The sequence below is a fragment of the Geotrypetes seraphini genome, chromosome 15 (genome assembly GCF_902459505.1).
Source record: "Geotrypetes seraphini chromosome 15, aGeoSer1.1, whole genome shotgun sequence".
NCBI classification, from domain to species: domain Eukaryota; kingdom Metazoa; phylum Chordata; class Amphibia; order Gymnophiona; family Dermophiidae; genus Geotrypetes; species Geotrypetes seraphini.
The window spans coordinates 56,617,856-56,638,254 of NC_047098.1; the positions used below are offsets into that span (position 1 = coordinate 56,617,856).

At 41.9% G+C, this 20,399-nt stretch overlaps 1 protein-coding gene across 7 annotated transcripts in view; it reads left to right on the plus strand.

Annotated features, from left to right (window-relative positions):
• GTF2IRD1 (GTF2I repeat domain containing 1) overlaps positions 1 to 20,399 on the plus strand; it is a 224,296-nt gene that overhangs the window by 89,878 nt on the left and 114,019 nt on the right. For all 7 annotated transcript variants that reach the window (XM_033922239.1, XM_033922236.1, XM_033922237.1 and 4 more), the window contains 3 exons: positions 1,282 to 1,428; positions 3,347 to 3,530; positions 17,450 to 17,754. In XM_033922239.1, the coding sequence (XP_033778130.1) occupies positions 1,282 to 1,428; positions 3,347 to 3,530; positions 17,450 to 17,754 (636 nt within the window). The remainder of the gene's footprint in view (positions 1 to 1,281; positions 1,429 to 3,346; positions 3,531 to 17,449; positions 17,755 to 20,399) is intronic.

A 20,399-nucleotide genomic window follows, 5' to 3' on the forward strand; every position in this document is an offset into this window, starting at 1 on the left:
TTATAACACTGGGAGCTAGATGTGAAAGTTGTGACTAGAGAATGACATGGGAACAAATTTTATCACCGTTCCCACCCCGTCCCTGTGAGCTGGTCCCTGTTCCCTGCCCCATCCCCGCGAGCTCAGTGCCCGTCCCTGCCCCATCCCCGCCCTGCAAACTGTCAGATCCCATCTGCACAAGCCTCGAATAGTTATGATTTTATACTGAACTTATTTTATTAAAGTTTAAAAAGAGACAATATTCTGTACAATTGTCACTTTATAAACACAAATAATACAGAGCAAGGACCAACAAAACCCCTGTCTCCCCTCCCTTTCACAAATATCCCCTCCACTATTATGAAAACTGAACAAACCAAATTACTACAGAATTCTGCTATATAGAAAAATCAACAGATTACTTCAGTCACACATGGCAAGAATAGTGTTAGGGGAGAGCAACTAGGGCAACTGCCTCCTGGTCAGAGAGAGTGAGCCCTAAGCCAGCTGGAAGCTAAAGAAGCACAGCCAGGGCTTTGCGGCCCCCAGTTATGTCTAATACCAGCTCTAGCAGAATGCATATATTAAATCCGAAATATTGAGATCACAAAATATACAATTTAAAAATCACATTGGTCTCAGGCTTTGGTTTTGGGTTCCTTCTGCCTTCATCATGGCATAGCTGACTCCTGAAGGTAAAATAGGTGCAAGAGGAGCTGGGGAGGAGATGCCGAGCCTGACACAGGTGCAATTTTTTTACCACAGGAGCAAGACTTTTCACCACTCCCATGGGGTGGTAAAAGGTCTTGTCCCCATTCCTGTGGTAAACCAGTTGCAAATGTCTCCATTCCTGCGGATTTACTGCGGTGACCATGGTTTACCGCAGTAAACGGTCCCCAGGTCATTCTCTAGTCCACACCATTCATTTTTCAATATGTATATTTGTAAACTGGCTGCTCCTGGGGGGGGGTGTTCCTGTAGGTATTTTAGAAAAGATTCTGCATCAGCATGATGTAATCTAAAATACCATTGGAAGTAGACATATTACAATCTGGCTATCTTAATTCTGATTGCTATATTCTAGTAAATTTTCAAAGAGATCGATTTAGAAGCAACTCTCAAGAGTTCAGCATCTAAGCCCTTTGAAAATAGGCCTATACGTCTCCAGTCTGACACTGTACTACACTCCCAAGGCCCGTAGTAGTGGTCTGGCAACACCTTCTCTGTAGCACTTTATTTCATACTAGAGAAAGGGGCAAAATGTCTCTTCAAACTGTACTTCTCCTGTTTATTTTTCTGCAGTAAACCAGCAAAGGAAGGAGCAGGATGCTGAAACACACAACAGGGTGAAGGACTGTGGGAAGAGTGCCCAGAGAGCCTCACCATCTCCTGGATCAGATGTGTATCTGCTCAGGAAGATGGTGGAAGAGATGTTTGATGTACTCTATAGTAAGAACCTTTATGTGTCCTTGAAGGGTTTTCATCTAGATAATAGAATGTTATTGTGATGTCCTGTGTTTGTGGATGAGAGAGACTTGCCTGTAGGCAAAAAGAAGGAACTGGAGCCCCTTTCCAATTATCAGAATGACACGGGGACAAATTTTTCCCTGTCCCTGCAGGAACTCATTTTCCCATCCCGGCGAGTTCTTCCCCTGTCCCTTCCCTATTCCTGCAAGTTCTATCCTCATCTGCACAAGCCTCAAACACTTTAAAATCATAAGTGTTCGAGGCTTGTGCAGTTAAGGCACAGCTTACAGGAATGGGGCAGGGTCATGTAAGAAGAAACTTGTGGGGAAGGGATGGAGAAATTGAGTTCCTGCGGGGACAGGGGACAAATTTGTCCCCGTGTCATTCTCTACACAAACCTTGGGCCTGAAGGGTTCAGGGGGGCTCAGTGTGCTGATCCAATGACATCTTCACATGTAATTACTCTAATGTCCCACTCTGGCAGCATCGTGTTGAGAGTGGACGTAGGCGTCCATTGTTTATTGTTTTCTTGAGACTTTCATCATAGCAAAGAAGCTCAGTTGGCAGCTGCCCTTGAAAGAAAGAGGAAGACTGTGCTTAGGAGCCTTCTGCTCCCTTACACATCATTTAGATCTGGTGGATGTGTGGCGTGCGCTGCACCCCTACAATGCGGAATTTACCTTTTAGTTCCATGTTCAAAAAGTGTATGTGCGGCTTTGTACCAGGGTGTTATGCCTCTATGAACTTTCCCTGAAGGTCTTGGGTGCTATCCATACCCGTGCTGGCTGGGGAGGTCATTCTGCTGTTGCGGGGTTGGACATGGAGAAGGCCTTCGACTGCATTTCCTGGGAATACCTTTTCTGGGTTTTACAGAAGGGTGGCTTTCGGGGGTTTTTTCCTGGCTTGGTTAATGGTTTCTTTGTTACCTTGGGGTTGGGGGGGCTGGGGGGGGGGGCTGGAGTAGGGGGGGGTTCTGGGTTCCATGATTGTGTGTGAGTTGTGGAGTTTGGTGTGTTTGCAAGTGTGTGTTTGGTGGTATGAGAAGTGTATGGCTGTCTTAGGGGTATTTACAAAAATGGTAAAAGGGCACTCTACTTATTGTTCCTGATTCTTTCCCATTCCCGTTCTTTTTGGTATTAGCAACTGGCGCAGAGCCCTGTTTTTCCCTTTTGTCATACTGTAATTCTGGGTCTCTTGCATGGGTTGCTCTTTTGTAGAACTCGCTGTTGTATATTTCCTGTTTTTGGCTGCTGTTGTATTTTTTCTGAGTTTGTATTCTGACCGGTTGTGACCCTTTTCACTTTCAATAAACATATATTAAAAAAAAAAAAACACCCAAACAAACCTATTTTCTAATCTTGAACCACAACACCCCCCCAAATACACTATCAAAAGAGGTATAAGCCAGAGTGCCTACTTATTAAAACCAATTATCCTTGAATAAGTCTATAAATATTTTCCCACCCATCATCCACCAAGGGGCACATTAAGGGCCACCTCAGAATTAGTGCCCTTAAGAGCGCTGCAGATGGTAGATGCATAGGATGTTGCTGATGTCGCAAAGTAAGCGGAGCTAATGAACCACAGTGAGGCAAAATGATGGAAATAATAGTTGGAATTTTGACTTTTGCTGATAAAATGCTAGTTTACCAGTGGAAAGGACTTTGATGTACTGGTAGGTATATTTGCTAAGGGAATCGTACTTGATTTCAGGTCCCTCATCGCTGATATGTGCATGTACATGGCAATAATGAAAATAAAGGTATTCAAGTACTGTTTATCATTATTATTTTTATTACAGCAAATTCCTTGGATAAAAACTCCTCGCAAAGTTTTTTTACACCATAAGTTGATTTACAGTCTGTTCAACAGTGTGTTTCTAATTTTCTTTTTGTTCCAGGTGAGGCACTGGGGAAAACCAACATAGTGCCAGTGCCCTACGAGAAGATCTTAAAGGATCCCAACTGGCTTACGGTGCATGGTTTACCTGAGGGGCTCAGCTTCCGAAAACCCTCCGACTATGACCTGAAAAGCTTAATGGCCATTTTAAAGCAAAGTCACAGAATTCGACTCAAGCTGAGAAGGTGAGAAGGCTCAGTCTGTGGACAGCCTTTGCTCCTGGCAAATGGGGGCAGCCTTTGCTCCTGGCAGGAGACTACAGGAAGTTTGCTGGACAAATGGGCCTTGTACTTTGCTGAGGGATTCAGGTTGGTGACAGGGATAACAACAAAGGATACATGTTCTGGGGTAGTGTGATGACTGTGTTCCAATTTTTTTTTTCAACTATCTTTATTGGTGAACAAGAAGGTCATAAAGTATATAGTTAAAGTGACCATTTATTTTTTTCATCAAAACGGGACATCTACTAATTTTCAGTCCCGCCCCCAATCCCGCCCTACCCCGTCCCAATTTCTTCCATTCATTTTTCATGTACACACAATATCTTATTAATTCATAATGGTAACCATAAGATTAAAAAAAACACAAAGCACACTGTAAGCAGAAAAAATGTTAATTATCATTTATATTCGGGGGGTTTTCAAAGAGGTCAAGACAGATTACTTTAAAATATGCAATATCACCTCAGTAACAACTATAGAAAAATAGACAAATATAGTGCAAAATATAGACAGCAGATACAAATTCTCAAAACTGACAAGTTTTGATCACTAAATTGAAATTAAAATCATTTTCCCTACCTTTGTTTTCTGGTGAGTCTTTGGTTGCACTTCTATCTAACTGTGCATCCTTTCTGTCTTTCTCTCTCCCTGCCCACCCCCAAGCTACCACTGCCATACTCCCCTAACTTTTTCTTCCTTTCTTTCTTTCTTTCTCTCTTCCTGCCTCCTCCCACGCCACTGATGATGACAACAATTTCTCCCTGCTTCCCCGCCGCCGATGCAGCAACAGGGCCAGGTGAGGCAAGTGCAGTGAATGCACAACAGCTGGCCCAGAAACCTTCCCCCGACGTCAATTCTGGCATCGGAGAGGAAGTTCCGGGCCAGCCAATCTCTGCCTGGCTGGCCCAGAACTTCCTCTCCAACATCAGAATTGACATTGGGAAGAAGGCTTCTGGGCCGGCTGTTGTGCAGTCGCTGCACTTGCCTGGCCCTATTGCTGCGTCGGCGGCGGGGAATCAGGGAGAGAGCCCAGGCTCCATGATCACCTGTCCCGTTGTCCCCATGCACAGCTTCGGGATGCTCTTTCTGAAAACGGGACATTTGGGCATCCCGAAGCTGTGTGTGGGGACAACGGGACAGGGGATCTAAAAACAGGACTGTCCCGTTCAAAACGGGACGTATGGTCACATTATATATAGTATGTATAGCAATAATTACTTAATCCTACTACAAACAATCAATCTCCATAAAAATTCAATTACAGGAAGTTTTTTAAAACAGCATAAGCACCCTCTTCCCGCCTATTCATTTTCCCTTTTAAAGTGTCCATCTTGGCGGGGAGAGGAGTATAATGATATAGTACAAGTTTTTAAGTTCATTATTACTAATCTTGTTAGAGTAGGGATCTGTAAGAAATTAGGCTTCCTAGTGCTATGTTATGTTCTTTGGTGGTGTTCTCAGACTGGAAATGCCATATCTTGTTGTTGGGATAGACTGGGGATGTAGCTTGGGGGATTGTAGGGGGGTGAAGGAAAGGATTTGTTAATTAAAAAACAGTTGAAGTGCTTCCTGCTATTGTTTTCCCTGGGTTCTTGCTGATGTGGTGGTTCACTCAGATGTTGTTATATGTTACCTCTTTTGTATTGCTTTCACTAGGTTCCACCCAGCCCTTCCCTGTTCTGCTCATGTCACGCCCCGCCCCCCTCAACCTGTTCTTGTGCTCAGAGCCACGCATGCGCAGGTGTGATGCGATGATGTCACACGTATGTATGCGTTGTCACCCCATTGCATCCGTGCATGCGCAGATTTTTGGGAAAAGCCGTCTGGATGCCTGGACATGTCCAGGTAAATCTGGACGGCTGATAACCCTAGCTTTCACTATTTCATCAATAAAAATTGTAATTGAGGGGTTCATCTCTTGCTGATTGGATACTGCTTCTTTCAAATTAGATGTCAAAGGGGTTTATTTTATCCAGCTCTCGGCAGGAGGTTTTTCTCTCTACAAAGGGTGAGGCTCCCAGAGAGAACAGTGCCCCTAATGGCATTCCTGTATCTCAGGGGTCTCAAAGTCCCTCCTTGAGGGCTGCAATCCAGTCGGGTTTTCAGGATTTCCCCAATGAATATACATGAGATCTATGTGCATGCACTGCTTTCAATGCATATTCACTGGGGAAATCCTGAAAATCCGACTGGATTGCGGCCCTCAAGGAGGGACTTTGAGATCACTGCTCTGTCCTATAACAGCTTCTGCTTGAAAATCTGTAGGCCTGAGGTGATGTGTGTAGCCTGGCCTTTTCTGTGCTTGTGAGAGGGGAGAAAGGGTGCTGTGGTTCTGTGCCGCTGCAGATCAAATCCCAAACTGGGTGCACGGAAATCTAAAACAGCAAGCTTTTCACATTTTTGGGCTTTGTAGTAGACAAGATAGATTACCGAGGCTGGAAGGCTCCCAGGAACTTTACTAGCATCGGCTCTGAGAACGCCCTGGATAAGTTAATTAGTGGCTCCGTCCTCTCTCTAATGATCACGTAGCGTATCTCTGCCTGCATTCAAGATGTGCAGATGTGCATTAAGTACTGTGCAGCGCACTAAGCCCTGCCAGATCTGTGATCCTTGAAATGTAGACAAAGCGCAGGCTGACACTTCTCAGATGAATGAGGAAGGAGAAAGAATCTGTCTCTGGTGAAAGAATCGCTGGTGAAAGATGAGGGGGTTCCCCATGTGCTGTGCTTAAAGATGTCATGTTGTGTGAAGAGATTATGTTTTATAACCCGAGAGAGCACTTTTTCAACCTCTTTAGATATAGTAACATAGTGGGTGATATTCGGCCTACAGCGTCAAGATGTTTTTGAGCTGCTGACCGCCGCAGGCTGAAATGAGTCTGGATATGCAATGTCAGGCAATGTCTGGGTATCCATGTCCGTGTCGTAGTGGCCATCTGGAATCTAACCACACTGGTCAGTATTCAGACCGGTGCATGGATACAGTTAAGACAACCTTGTGCTATCCTAACTTTAGCAACTTACTTGACTGGTTAGTGGAACAAATATCAAAACGGAACCCTGTTATTTCAGATTTTGAAAGAAACTAAAGACTCCCCTCTTCGATGCAATATATTCCATTGACAATCATTAGCTTATTCTAACTCACAGATTTCTTCCCTTTCAATGTAAATTGTAATTCAAATATCTCCTCAACACTTCCCCGTAGAGGACGTCACCCCCTCCCTCCTTCCCTGCTATATCTCCTTTCACCCATTTCTTCTATCTTTTGCCAATCACTTGAATTGTATGTCGCCTTGAACCTATTTAGGCATAGAGCAACTCACAAATTATAGATTGGATTAGATTACCATGCACTAACTGGTTAAGAACTAGCTCCTCCCAAGCACAGCCCACAGACCACCCTGGCATTAACCAAATAGAACCTTAGCAGTCGGAGCTGATATTCTGCTGCAGTGCCAGGTAAGTGCCACTGAATATAGGAGGCCAGGGCACTGAGTGCCATGTAACTAGGTAGGAGCCTCTCCTGTCCAGTTAAATAGCTCTGAATAACTGTCCCATAGTAAATAACAGTAGATAAAGACCAGCAGGGTTCATCTAGTCTAGTGGTCTCCAAAGCATGGCCCCTGAAGTCCTCCATTGCTGCCCTCAAACAGTTGGGCTGAAATGCTCTTTGAGTCCTGTAAATGCATTAATTACAATCTTGCCCAATTGATATAGTAACTGCAAACAATCACATAAGTGTGTTGCTACAGTTGACAATCCAAAAGTGAGTTTTAAAAATCTATCCTTGAAGTGTTGTAGAATCAATATTAGCATTCATTTTTAATATTTAATACCCAGTCTGAACAAGCAAGTCAAGGTGGTTTACAAAATTATAAGTATGTGTAAACTTGAAATCTTCTGGTAGCCCTCAGAGCTCTTGTGTATTCACAGTGAAGCCCCTGTAATTAACCGTGTGAAACCATCCCCATGTCATTCTTTAAGGAGAGAGGGAAAAAAGTCTGAATGGTCACAGCTGCTGACCCTCAAGCCTTGCATTGAAGAATGCTGGTGTGGAAAGACTGAAGTTGAGATAGACATTAGAGAATGATAGTCTCTGGTATCCAGAGCAGATATTGTGATGTCATGATGTCTCATTCCTCCAATAAGAGCCAAGCTTATCAGTGATGTCACAATGGATTCATTATCTTATACTTGGCTCACATAAGAATCAAAGTATGAATGGGCAGAGCCACTGACCCTCAAGCCTTGCATTGAAGAATGCTGGTGAAGAAGGACTGAGGTTGAGTAAGATACTAAAGTATGACATGGGATGGGACAGGGACAAATTCTGTTCCCATGTCATTCTCTAATTGCAGCCCTTTACGTAAAAAAGGTTGGAGACCACTGATCTATTCTGTCTAGAAAGGTGGCTAAGGTTACCCCCACCATTCCACTCCTCTCACTCTCGCCTCCCTTTTTTTTTTTTTTTTTTCCTTTTTTCCTTCATTTCTCTTTTGCCCTGGATGGAGATGTTCTATACCATTGTCTCTCAAACTGTGTGCCACAAGAGATTCCAGAATTTAATTAATTTTTAAAAAATTCACTAGAATGGATGACATGTACATGATTGCTTGGTTACTGTTTGAATGTTCTTATCTTGGCAAACTTGGATTTTCAGCTGTGATAGAAATTAAATTGGGGGGAAAAAAAAGAGAACTGCAAAGGGTGGATGATGAAATGAGTGTTTGCTTGTCGACTTTCGAGCCGCGTACTGAGTTAATTTGCACTCAAAAACAAGCACATCCACCGCGTTGATTAGCAATTCTATCCACTTTAGTTTCACTGTTGTTACAATTGCCCATACATAGCTTAAAGAACTTTAAATAAATAACTCTCAAATTTAAATTTTATTTTTGTTGGTTTTGCAATTTTATAATTTCAGTTGTAATGTGCCGCGATAAACATTTGTTCCATTTAGTGTGCCGGAACTTAAAAAAAGTTTGAGAAACGCTGCTCTATACATTTACTCCATGCTCTCTGGATGTCCCATGCCTTTTAGAATTCATATGTCAACTGCTTTGCTTTCTCTCCCTGTTTCTCTTTTTCCATTCTTTTCTTTGTCTGTCTGCTTACCTATTAAAATGCTGAGAGACTGCAGTATGCTGGCAACCAATCCAATGTAGACTTGCTTTTTTGATTTTAAGCTTTGGTATTAGGAATGGGCTATAAGCAGTACGACTATGTTTCTCCTTGGATAGTAGTCCTTGGTCCTAGAGGCAGATTTAAGCTAAACTAAAACTTGAGTTTATAGACCGTGTCAGCTCTATAACAATAAAACTTGACTGGGTTCCTTCTCCACTCCAGTTCAAGCAAAGGCCTTTACATAGACAGTATGGTTTTGTAACTTGACCCATGCTCGTTTTATAATCTCATTGCGGCGAAAAGGATGAACAGAATGCTAGGAATGATAAAGAAGGGGATAATGAACAGATCGGAGAAGGTTATCATGCCACTGTACCGGGCCATGGTATGTCCTCACCTGGAGTACTGCGTCCAGCACTGGTCGCCGTACATGAAGAAGGGCACGGTACTACTCGAAGGGGTCCAGAGAAGAGTGACTAAAATGGTTAAGGGGCTGGAGGAGTTGTCGTACAGTGAGAGATTAAAGAAACTGGGCTTTTTCTCCCTCGAACAGAGGAGATTGAGGGGACATGATTGAAACATTCAAGGTACTGAAGGGAATAGACTTAGTAGATAAGGACAGGTTGTTCACCCTCTCCAAGGTAGGGAGAACGAGAGGGCACTCTCTAAAGTTGAAAGGGGATAGATTCCATATGAACGTAAGGAAGTTATTCTTCACCCAGAGAGTGGTAGAAAACTGGAACGCTCTTCCGGAGTCTGTCATAGGGGAAAACACCCTTTAGGGATTCAAGACAAAGTTAGACAAGTTCCTGCTGAACCAGAATGTATGCAGGTAGGGCTAGTCTCAGGGCACTGGTCTTTGACCAGAGGGCAGCCATGTGAGTGGACTGCTGGCACGATGGACCACTGGTCTGACCCAGCAGCGGCAATTCTTATGTTCTTATGGGTTTACAGTAAATAAAATAGAAAAGAAAAATAGAGGGAAGAAAATTTTACAATTTAGAAAATAACCAAGTTTTTAGATATTTACGAAAGGTTTGAAGAGAACCACAGAGGAATATTGTTCCATAATTCAGTTATTTTGATAGATAAAGACTTCCCCAATTTACCAGTAGAGGCTATGCCTTTCAGTGAAGGGAAGGATAATTTAAATTTTTGCATAGTTCTAGCCAGACCAGGTCTTTTAGAATTCCAAGACAGAGGAATTAATAAAGGACAAATGCTGAACAAGATCTTTAAGGTTATATAGGCACATTTGAAGTGTATCCTGGAGATTATTGGAAGCCAGTGAAATTTAGCCAGGAGTGGAGAGATACATGTTTAAATTTGCTTTTACCACAAATCAACCTAGTCGCGGTGCATTTTTAAAGTTTTAAATGTGGCCAAATTTGCTACCTAGATAAGTAATCCACCATTGTTAAGTTTGCCTTAATTTTTGAATATAGAAATACTACCTAGATCAGTGTCGCTGACCGGGACTAGACCTAGATTTTCCACCACTGCAGACTACCCTCATTGGTACTATCTGGAGGCAGAGCCTAGAGTTACCCAGTGAATGTAGTATTCAGCAGTGACACTGGGATAACCATCCAGATAACTTAGTACAGCTTTTTCTCTATCCTAAGTTATCAAGGTGCTTATCTGGGTAAATATTTGCCTCCTCCCCCACCCCCGCCAGAATTTTAAATCAGGGAAGTAGAGGCTGCTTGATATTCATACTTAGAAGTGCTGCATTTGGATGAGTGGGGTGGGGGGAGGCAGTGGCACAGTCATCATTTTGGATGGGCCTTCGTCCTGCATGTCTCTCCCTCTCCTCCATCCCCAGAACTGGAATTTGCCCCCTCCCTCCCCAGTGTACCTCAGTATCTTCATGCACATCCACTGCCTGTGCCAGCCTCACAGGCTTCAGGTCTGATGTAGGTAGATGTTCGTTGCTGCTGATGCTGCCTGTGAAGCTTGTGAGGTAGATCAGGGGGTGCCAAGCCATAGGTGTGGGAGGGGGAATACAATCCAGATCCAAGGGTGAGAGAGAGTGAGGTGACTTTAGCTGAATTATTTTGGTGGGTCAGACAGGATGGGCTTGAGCCAAGAATGGTTTGGCCTACTAAGCCCATCCATAACTACGCCATGGGTGGGGGGCATACACTTTTCCAATACTAGGAGATGTTTTCTGCATGACTAAGCTTCTGGTGAACTCTACTCTAAAAAAAAAAGTCATGGGAACAGCAGTGAAGGTGATTTTAAGTCCATTGCAGAACTTGGCACCATCAGTTAGATTGAAAGCTGAATGAGAGAATCAGTCAGTGTTGAATGTAAAGAAATTGGAGCTCATATTGGTGGAGAGCTGAATAAATGAGGAGGCCGAGTTATTGGGCACATGTTTGCCAGTAAGGACATGTGTAAAGAATTTGTGAGTTGTTTTAGATTCTAGTTTGTGTATGCCTAGAACTGTAGGATAGCACAGTCTAGAATTATTTTTTAATAAATAGTAAAATAAATAATAAATTCAGCAGGCGATATGTTCATCTTTTTATCAGCTTCATCTGTTGAGCAGTTTGAGGCCAGTGTTGTCAGTCTATAATTTTTGAATTGTAGTTCAGAATCTGAATTTAACAAAGTTGGATTATTGTAATGTGCTCTATCTGGAAGTGTCTGCTGCTCTCTGCAAGGCTTTATTGGTGATCCAAAATGCTACAATGCATTTGATTACTGGAGCCTCCAGGTATGTGCATGTAACTCCAACACTGAAACAGCTCCACGGGTTACCTGTGTCTAGTAGGATTTTATTTAAAGTATTGCAAATGCAAGCAGTGTCTCACTTCCGGCTCACCACATATTAGCTTTCCCACGTATTCATCATTATAGGACCCCCAGGGACCCCTGAAGAAGACTTTTTGTCAAAACGTGGACTGTGTTGGGTCCTGCATCCCTAGCGGACTAGGTCCTTTATGATTTTTATGTGGATCATTTTACTTTTATGTGGATGAATTTATTTTATGTGGATGATATTAGTGTACATTTGGAACTTTGATATTTTCAAATAAAGTCCATTTAGGAACATCGTCATTCCACAGAGTTTCTTTTGGTTCCCATTCATCAGGTAATTTATGAGACAACTCCTTGGTATTTTTCACATATTCTGAAGGTATACAAACACATGCACTGTGGTTAGTTGATTCAAAATGTTTAGAAACTGTGAATTTAGGGAAGGTACACTATTCTAGTTTAGCTGGTTATTTACATCTTAGGCAGAATATAAATTTAAGAAATTTTTTTTAAAAAACGCCAGTCAGGTTTTCATATAGGAGCAATTGTAAAACTCTACGTAGAGCTTGTAGGCCCACAGGTACATTGCACTTAGTACTCAGGCGTGAAAGCTAATTTTCAAAAGGGAAACTTTTACGTGGAATTTCCTTTAGGGTTGGGAACATAAGTGTGTGAACATACAAGCAGGGATTATAAAGATGAAATCCCTGCACATTCCTTCCACCCCCCCCCAACCTAATCTTGCCCCTTCTCACAAGTTAAAAGATGTGATAGGGAAATTACTGCCACAAAATCCATCCACTCTTGGCTGCACTAACAGAATATATTGAAGTCTTATTAAATCTTTTTATATAGAGCTATGTGATGCTCGCTCATTGACAGCGGCCCCACATATGTAGATAAGAAATTTTCCTTAAATATATTATTTTTGTATGGACCTTCAGAATGTAGCTAGGAATTTCATACTACTAGCTGCAAAAAGTCTTCGTCAGTCCAATCTTTTATTGATTTTCATTAAAAAAGCTGATAGCTTCACTACTTATTACTTCATTGTGAATCTTATTTCATTTCATTTATCCTTTTACATTATATTTGCCTTTTAACTTTTATTCCTCTATTATTCTTAATAGAAATAGTTACTTAGCATGAAAATAGAGGCTCTAATTTCATCAGTACCACCTCTCCTGAAATGCCTGATAAGAAAACACTGGCATGTAGCAAAAATGGTCCTATCTGAGTTTCCTGAGTTGCCACTGTTTTCATATAAACGCACCAGAAACATTGGTGAAATGGTAAAGAATGAATGCTATAGGCACCCATAATGTATGTGGGAGGTGCCAATGGTGTACACTATCTATGACGGGTGAGTGTTAGAAACATCCCAATACTGGGAGGAAATACTTTACATCCACATCCACCACCTGTGATTCCATTTATGTGATCTATCTCATACAATGCCCTTGTGACAAGATATATGTGGGATGGACTATTTGATCTATAAAAGTCTGTCTCAATGAACATAAATAAAGGGTACGGACGAAGCGAGACACAGCTCCTCTGGTGAAACACTGGCAACTGATGGGACATAATTGGTCTGATATCAGATGGAGAATTATCGATTCAGTAAATATTGGGTGGAAGGGAGGAAATTTTAAAAAAGCTTTGGCGATCAAAGAACAAAAATGGATATACAGACTCAAATCATTAGAGCCAGAGGGACTTAATGAAGAAATTGAGTGGCTGTCGATAATCTGATTTGCTATATATCAACATGGAAAGTCCTTTGGAAATTTGTCCTGCAGCCCGTGGCTTTAAATATGGATCGCAATCGCAACAGCAGGTCAAGTTTAAAGTTTCCTGTCATTGGCACGAATTCAGGAGACCAATAAAGTTTACTGCATGACATAAGCACGGTTAACGTGAAGATGTGGTGTGAACAGCTGGGATAAAAAGTTAACTGATTCCAACTGGATTTGCCATTCAGCAGATCAAATTTAATTGGAAGGGTTGGAGGAGATTAAATTACAACTTCTGGTGGAACTCTTTATGCCATATATATATAAAATGGAAAGGTTTATTGCAGTACAGCGGGGTTATTTTAAAAAGTTTCAGGATGTGTGGAAACCATTAACGAAGTATTGTAAAGATTAATTTAAAATTGGTTCCCTTATATTTATTTGTTAATTTAAGGTGCAGGGAGGGGGGATTTTATTATTACATGTTTTATATGATGATGGAATATATGGGAGGGAGGGTTGGGATAGGAATGGGGATAAGAATTTGTGAGATGTGTCAATGATTATTTCTAAGTGATGTATTTATTGTTTATGTGATTGAATATATTTTAACACTTAATGTAATCTTGAAAATGAATAAAGAATATTAAAAAAAAAAAAAAGTTAACTGATTCCAAACCATGGCAATGTTTGCAATGGATCACTGCTCCCTCAATTGGTAAGCAATTACGTTTTAAAAATAAACTTTAGGATCTACAATGTGGACTGTTGTTATGATTGTGTGAGCTGATTCTTTTTTTTTTTTTTTTGAGTCTCTGTTCCATTTTGAAAGTCTGTTTTTGAAAGTCTGTACTTGATTGAGATGTTTGGGACAAGAAGACTGTCCTTCCAAATTTTTATTCATTTTCAAAATTGCATAAAGTGTAAGTACATATTCAATCAGATAAACAATACAAATATCACTTACATTCTGTCATTTGTTAATTACATAACTTCTTACTCCTCCCCCCTCCCACCCTTCCCTATCACATAATCAATAATCATATAAATACACATAAATACCACAATCCCCACCCTACCCTATTAATCTGATATATTTAAGGGAAACATTTCTAGTTAATCTGTACAATATCTTGTCAATGGTTTCCACACATCCTGAAACTTCTTAAAATATCCTCTTTGCACTGCGATAAATCTTTCCATTTTATAGATGTGACATAGTGAATTCCACCAAAAGGTGTAATTCAATCTCTTCCAATCCTTCCAATTATATGTAATTTGCTGAATGGCAACACCCGTCATTATAAGCAGCAATTTATTATTATTTGTAGAAATTTGACTTTTTGCTCTCATTTCCATACCAAATATCACAGTATCATAGGATAATGCCACTGGATTATCTAATAAATTATTAATTTGGTCCCAAATTGATTTCCAAAAATTCATAATATATGGGCAATGAAACAATAAATGATCTAAAGTTCCTGCTTCTAAATGACAATGCCAACGCTCTATGTAACAGAAAGAACCAAGTTTGTCTCATAGATGTTGACACCGTACATTTCATCCTCCAAGACCAAATTCGTGATCATTGAGGTGCAGTAATTTCATGCTTAATCTCAATACTCCAAATATCTCTTAAACCATTTTTTAATTTCTTTTTATTAAATCCGCCTATCACTTTGTACCACTTGGCGGCCTGGTGACCCAAGAAGTCTGTCTGAAAACACAAAAATTCTAAACTGTGATGTTTATTGAGGTTTTTCCAATCAGGGAACCCCGCCTGAATGGCATGCTTCAATTGCATCCATCTAAAGTTTTCTGATTTATTAAGACCAAATTTGTTTTGCAACTGTGAAAATTCAAGCATGATACAATTAGCAATAACATCATCCAATATTCGTATTCCTGCTATCATCCAATGCTTCCAGACTAGTCTCTCCCCGCCAATTTGGATCTTGGAGTTAACCCATATTGACTGTTTTGTAGATTTATGAATTGGAATAGATGTTAAATTGCTTACATATCTCAATGTTTTCCATGTATCTGCTAGTATGATATTATCTTTACTGTAGCTAGGCATTTTGATACTGAGTATCTGGCATGAACGCAACGGAGACATGAGTTGCCATTCTACCCATAACCAGTCAGAAGACTGTCCTTGATGGGTGTTATGAACAGCTCTAAACCACTTTTGGGACCGAATGTTTTTATTATTTGAAAGTAGAAGTATATAGTCGGGAAATGCACGTGGGGAAATGCACTTCAACATGGGGAAATGCAAGGTCAAGCACGTGGGGAAAAAGAACCCGATGTTCACATACAAAATGGGGGGAACACCACTAGGGGTCAGTAACCTGGAGAGAGACCTGGGAGTGATGGTAGACGCAACACTGAAGGCATCGGCGCAATGCGCCACGGCCTCAAGGAAAGCAAACAGAATGTTGGGTATCATTAAGAAGGGTATTACGACCAGGACGAAGGAAGTCATCATGCCGCTGTATCGTGCAATGGTATGGCCGCATCTGGAGTACTGTGTCCAGTACTGGTCACCGTACCTCAAGAAAGACATGGCGGTACTTGAGGGAGTACAGAGAAGAGCGACTAAACTGATAAAGGGAATGGAAAATCTCCCATATACCGACAGATTGAAGCAGTTGGGACTTTTCTCCCTGGAGAAGCGAAGACTTAGAGGAGACATGATCGAAACCTTCAAGATCCTGAAGGGCATAGAAAAAGTAGACAGAGACAGATTTTTCAAATTAAGGGGCACCACAAGTACAAGGGGCACTCGGAGAAATTGAAAGGGGACAGGTTTAGAACAAACGCTAGGAAGTTCTTTTTCACCCAGAGGGTGGTGGACACATGGAACGCGCTTCCAGAGGCTGTTGTAGACAAGAAAACATTAAAGGGTTTCAAAGAAGGTTTGGATAGATTCCTAGAAGAAAAAGGGATTGAGGGGTATAGATAGGTATAGACCATTGCTCAGGCAATGGGCCTGATGGGCCGCCGCGGGAGCGGACCGCTGGGCAGGATGGACCTATGGTCTGCCTCAGCGGAGGCAACTTCTTATGTTCTTAAGAAATACTGAAACAATGAAAATATGAATCCTGTTGTTTTTTAGTTCCCCCTCGACCCTGAAGAAAATTTCTCTTTGAAACATGCATTTTGGGAGAGGTGGTACTGATGAAATTTGAGCCTCTATTTTCAAGCTAAGTAGCTATTTCTATTAAGAATAATAGAGGAATAAAATAAAAGTTAAAAGGCAAATATAATGTAAAAGGATAAATGAAATGAAATAAGATTCGCAATGAAGAAATAAGTAGTGAAACTATCAGTTTTCTTTAATGAAAATCAATAAAAGATTGGACCGATGAAGACTTTTTGCAGCTAGTAGTATGAAATTCCTAGCTACATTCTGAAAGTCCATACAAAAATAATATATTGAAGGAAAATTTCTTATCTACATATGTGGGGCCGTTGTCAATGAGCGAGCATCACATAGCTCTATATAAAAAGATTTAATAAGACTTCAATATATTCTGTTAGTGCAGCCAGAAGTGGATGTTAGTGATAGGGAGGCATGGTAGAGTTCTGAAAATTGCCTAAGTTTTGATCTGAAATACGTGTTAATTAATATTCATTATGGATATTCTGAAGACCCAGATGACTGGCTTGGTGGAGGGGGGGGGGAGAGGGGAGGGGATGGTGGTCAGCAAGACAGGTTTGGGAAGTCCTGTGCTAGCGACAACCGGACTTCATTGAACAGAAGGGAATGGGAGTTAACTGCCTTCCAAAATCTGCCGACACAAGAGAACAAGCCAACAAATCTGCAGGAAGGAGTCAGGCAACGGAAACAAAAGAAAAGACTGCAGGTGTGAGGTGCAAGGCGCAGGATCTTCACACACGAGAACCACCAATTGGATTGCTACATTGCGTTTACTCCAATCAAGATCCTGCGCCTTGTACATCATATCTGCAGTCTTTTCGTTCCAAAATCTGCCTGTGTTTCTCTAATCAATGGGCTCCTCTAATTTTGACTCTCAAAAATTTGAGGTCTCTTCCTGCAAAGAAATGGGTAGATACCTAGTTACCATGCATAGTTCAGTTATGAGCATAGCACTGGGTACATCGAGTAGTCCTACAGCTGTGATAAGTATTCGTAATGGTAATATGTGCCCTTTCTTTCAATAGTTTGCAAACTTATCCAGCTCTGATCAACTTAGAAGTTACACTTTGTTTTGTCTTCATGCAGGTCAGTAGAAGAATCTAGCAGAGAACCAAAGTCCGGGGTGGATGTGACATGTGCCCCCCTAACCCCAAAAGGCCATCGGGAGTCAAATCCCTCTGTCCATAAGCCGGTCAATCAAGACTCCTCACCTACGGGTGCTATGACCAACTTTGTCTACAGCATCTCACTGCCCCCTCAGATCCCCCCTGACCTAAAGCAAGAAGTGCCTAGCAATATCCAGGGAGTCAACGCTGCTAGTGAGATGCTCATCTCCAGGCCGGTGGGAGAACAGAAGGCCTCTGCCGTACTCGATTTCACAGATTGTTTTGGTAATGAAATAATATTTACTTTCCATACTGAACAGATTTGGCATGTGACGTCTGTATTGGAGAATGGCACAGGGACAAATGTTTCCTCCTCCCTGTGGGAACTCGTTTTCCCATCCAGGCCCTGCAAGTTCTTTTCCTGTTCCTTTCCCTGCCCCATTCTTGCAAGCCCCGTCCTCATCTGCACAAGCTTCAAACACTTTAAAAGCTTAAGTGTTCGAGACTTGTGCGGTTAAGGCAGAGCTTACAGGGATGGGACAGGCACAGCGACAAAAGTTGAAGAGACGAGGAAAAATTTGTGCCCGTGTCAATCTCTACACTGCACCATTCTAGAAATCAAAATGTAGTAAAAGTGAGCCAAGTAAAGGACAAACAAGCCATTGTGACATCACTGATGAGGATGGCTCTTATTGGTGGAATGAGGCATTGTGACATCACTGATGAGGTTGGCTCTTAGGCATTGGTGGAATGAGGCATTATGATGTCACAATATCAGCTCTGGTTATCAGAGGCTGAAACTTTACGCACTTTGTTCAATTTTCTATACTGTTCTCCCAAGCAGAGAATAACACGGATAAAATTTTCCCCCGTCCCCATGGGAACTCGTTTTCACATCCAGTCCCTGCAAGTTCTTTTCCTGTCCATGCCCTATTCTTGCAAGCTCCATTCTCATCTGCACAAGCCTCAAACACTTTAAAATTATAACTGTTTGAGGCTTGTGCGGTTAAGGCAGAGCTTACAGGAATGGACAGGGAGTTTACAGGAAGGGGACGGGATGGAGAAATTGAGTTCCTGCAGAGATGGGGGACAAATTTGTCCTTGTGCCATTCTCTAGTCTGTGTATTAGGTATGGGAGTCTATTCTCAAGCCCATCCTTCGTACTGGACACTAAAGTTTTGCACACTGCCATCTACAGTCTCTGTTCCTTCTGTGTGTATGCGATCTGAATACTCTTTCTGTTAAGTGCCGCCATCATGTCTACTCTCTTCATATGTGTTCACCATCCAATCCTGAATAATGACGAGGTTAATATTCCGGGATTGGATGGTGAACACTGTTGTCAATATTCCGGATTTAATACAGTCTAAAATTATACATCATTATTCCCTATTCTCTTCATATGTCAGATGGTACACGCTTCCTTTACAGACCATGCCACCATGTTCATTGTCAACATAGAGGGGATAATAAGAGTATTTTCTGCACCCTCATATGCTCTGATTGGAACGCAGCAGACACTTTATGCAAGCACTGAAGAGCTTAAACCAGCCCCCCCAGGCCCCAGTTGAGTTTTCTTTTCAGTCCATACCGTGTTCAAGAACTGACCTAGCGAGCCAGTTCAGTTCTATTCCTTTTGAAGGAAATCACGTGACAACATTCAGTAAAGTAAAAACTTGCAGGATATTAATCAAATGAATGATGTTTTTAGGTTTCCACTGCAGAGCATTCACATCCTATCGGGAGCTGATCTGAAGGTCGATCTGATCTTGAAACCTGCACTATCATTTTTTTCTGTGCTGGCTAGCTCAGGAAGTCACGACAGTGACACTTTAGCTTTTGGTAGGTGCTCAACAGGTTGTGCTTAAGATAAGACATAATCTGACTCTCTTCTGAAAAATACCCAATGCCATTTAAATAGAAACATAGAAACATAGAAATAGACGGCAGATAAGGGCCCACGGCCCAACCAGTCTGCCCACCCTAATGGCCCACCCCCCCTAACTACCTCCATGAAGAGATCCCACATGCCAAATAGAAACATAAACATAGAAACATAGAAACATAGAAATAGACGGCAGATAAGGGCCCACGGCCCATCTAGTCTGCCCACCTTAATGTCCCTCCCCTACCTTTGCCCTGTGAATAGATCCCATGTGCCGATCCCATTTGGCCTTAAAATCAGGCACGCTGCTGGCCTCAATCACCTGTACTGGAAGACTATTCCAGCGATCAACCATTCTTTCAGTGAAAAAGAATTTCCTGGTGTCACCTCGTAGTTTCCCGCCCCTGATTTTCAACGGATGCCCTCGCCCTTGATTTTCAACGGATTTCAATGGAATCTACAACAACCAGCTGGTATGAATACTAGAAACTGCTGACTTTCTTTTATAGCAGTCTCTCAATAATTATTTCCTGAAACCAGGGGCATGACCAGAGCTTAGGATTTATCAGGAAAGAAAAGGAAAAGAAAGATAAGAATGTTATACCATATTTCCCCATGTATAGGCTGCAGGAAATGTCGATTTAGGTTTAAAACTCTTAGATAAGCCGCCCCATGTTACTAGCTGCAGCTTATCTAAGAGTTTTAAAACTACATGGGGGCGGCCTTTACATCCAGATACATATAGCCTCGTCTCCTCCCCATGCGCATGCACCCATTACACGGCACCTGTTCCTCGCTATCCATCTGGAGTCTATTTGCTCTTTGCTTGCTATGGTGGCCAGCGAAAGCAACACAGTCCTTCTCTTCGTCGTCTTCGGGGAAGTTGGGCCTAGTCATTTCCCCATTCCGGCTGGAGGAGCTCACGAACCAACTGGCCTCACGTCAATGTCGCGGCCATGGTGCAGGGCAGAAGCGATATTTTCAGCATCCAGCCAGCCCCGCGCTGCTTCCTCAATGCCTGCGTCAGTTCTCGCGAGACTTGCAA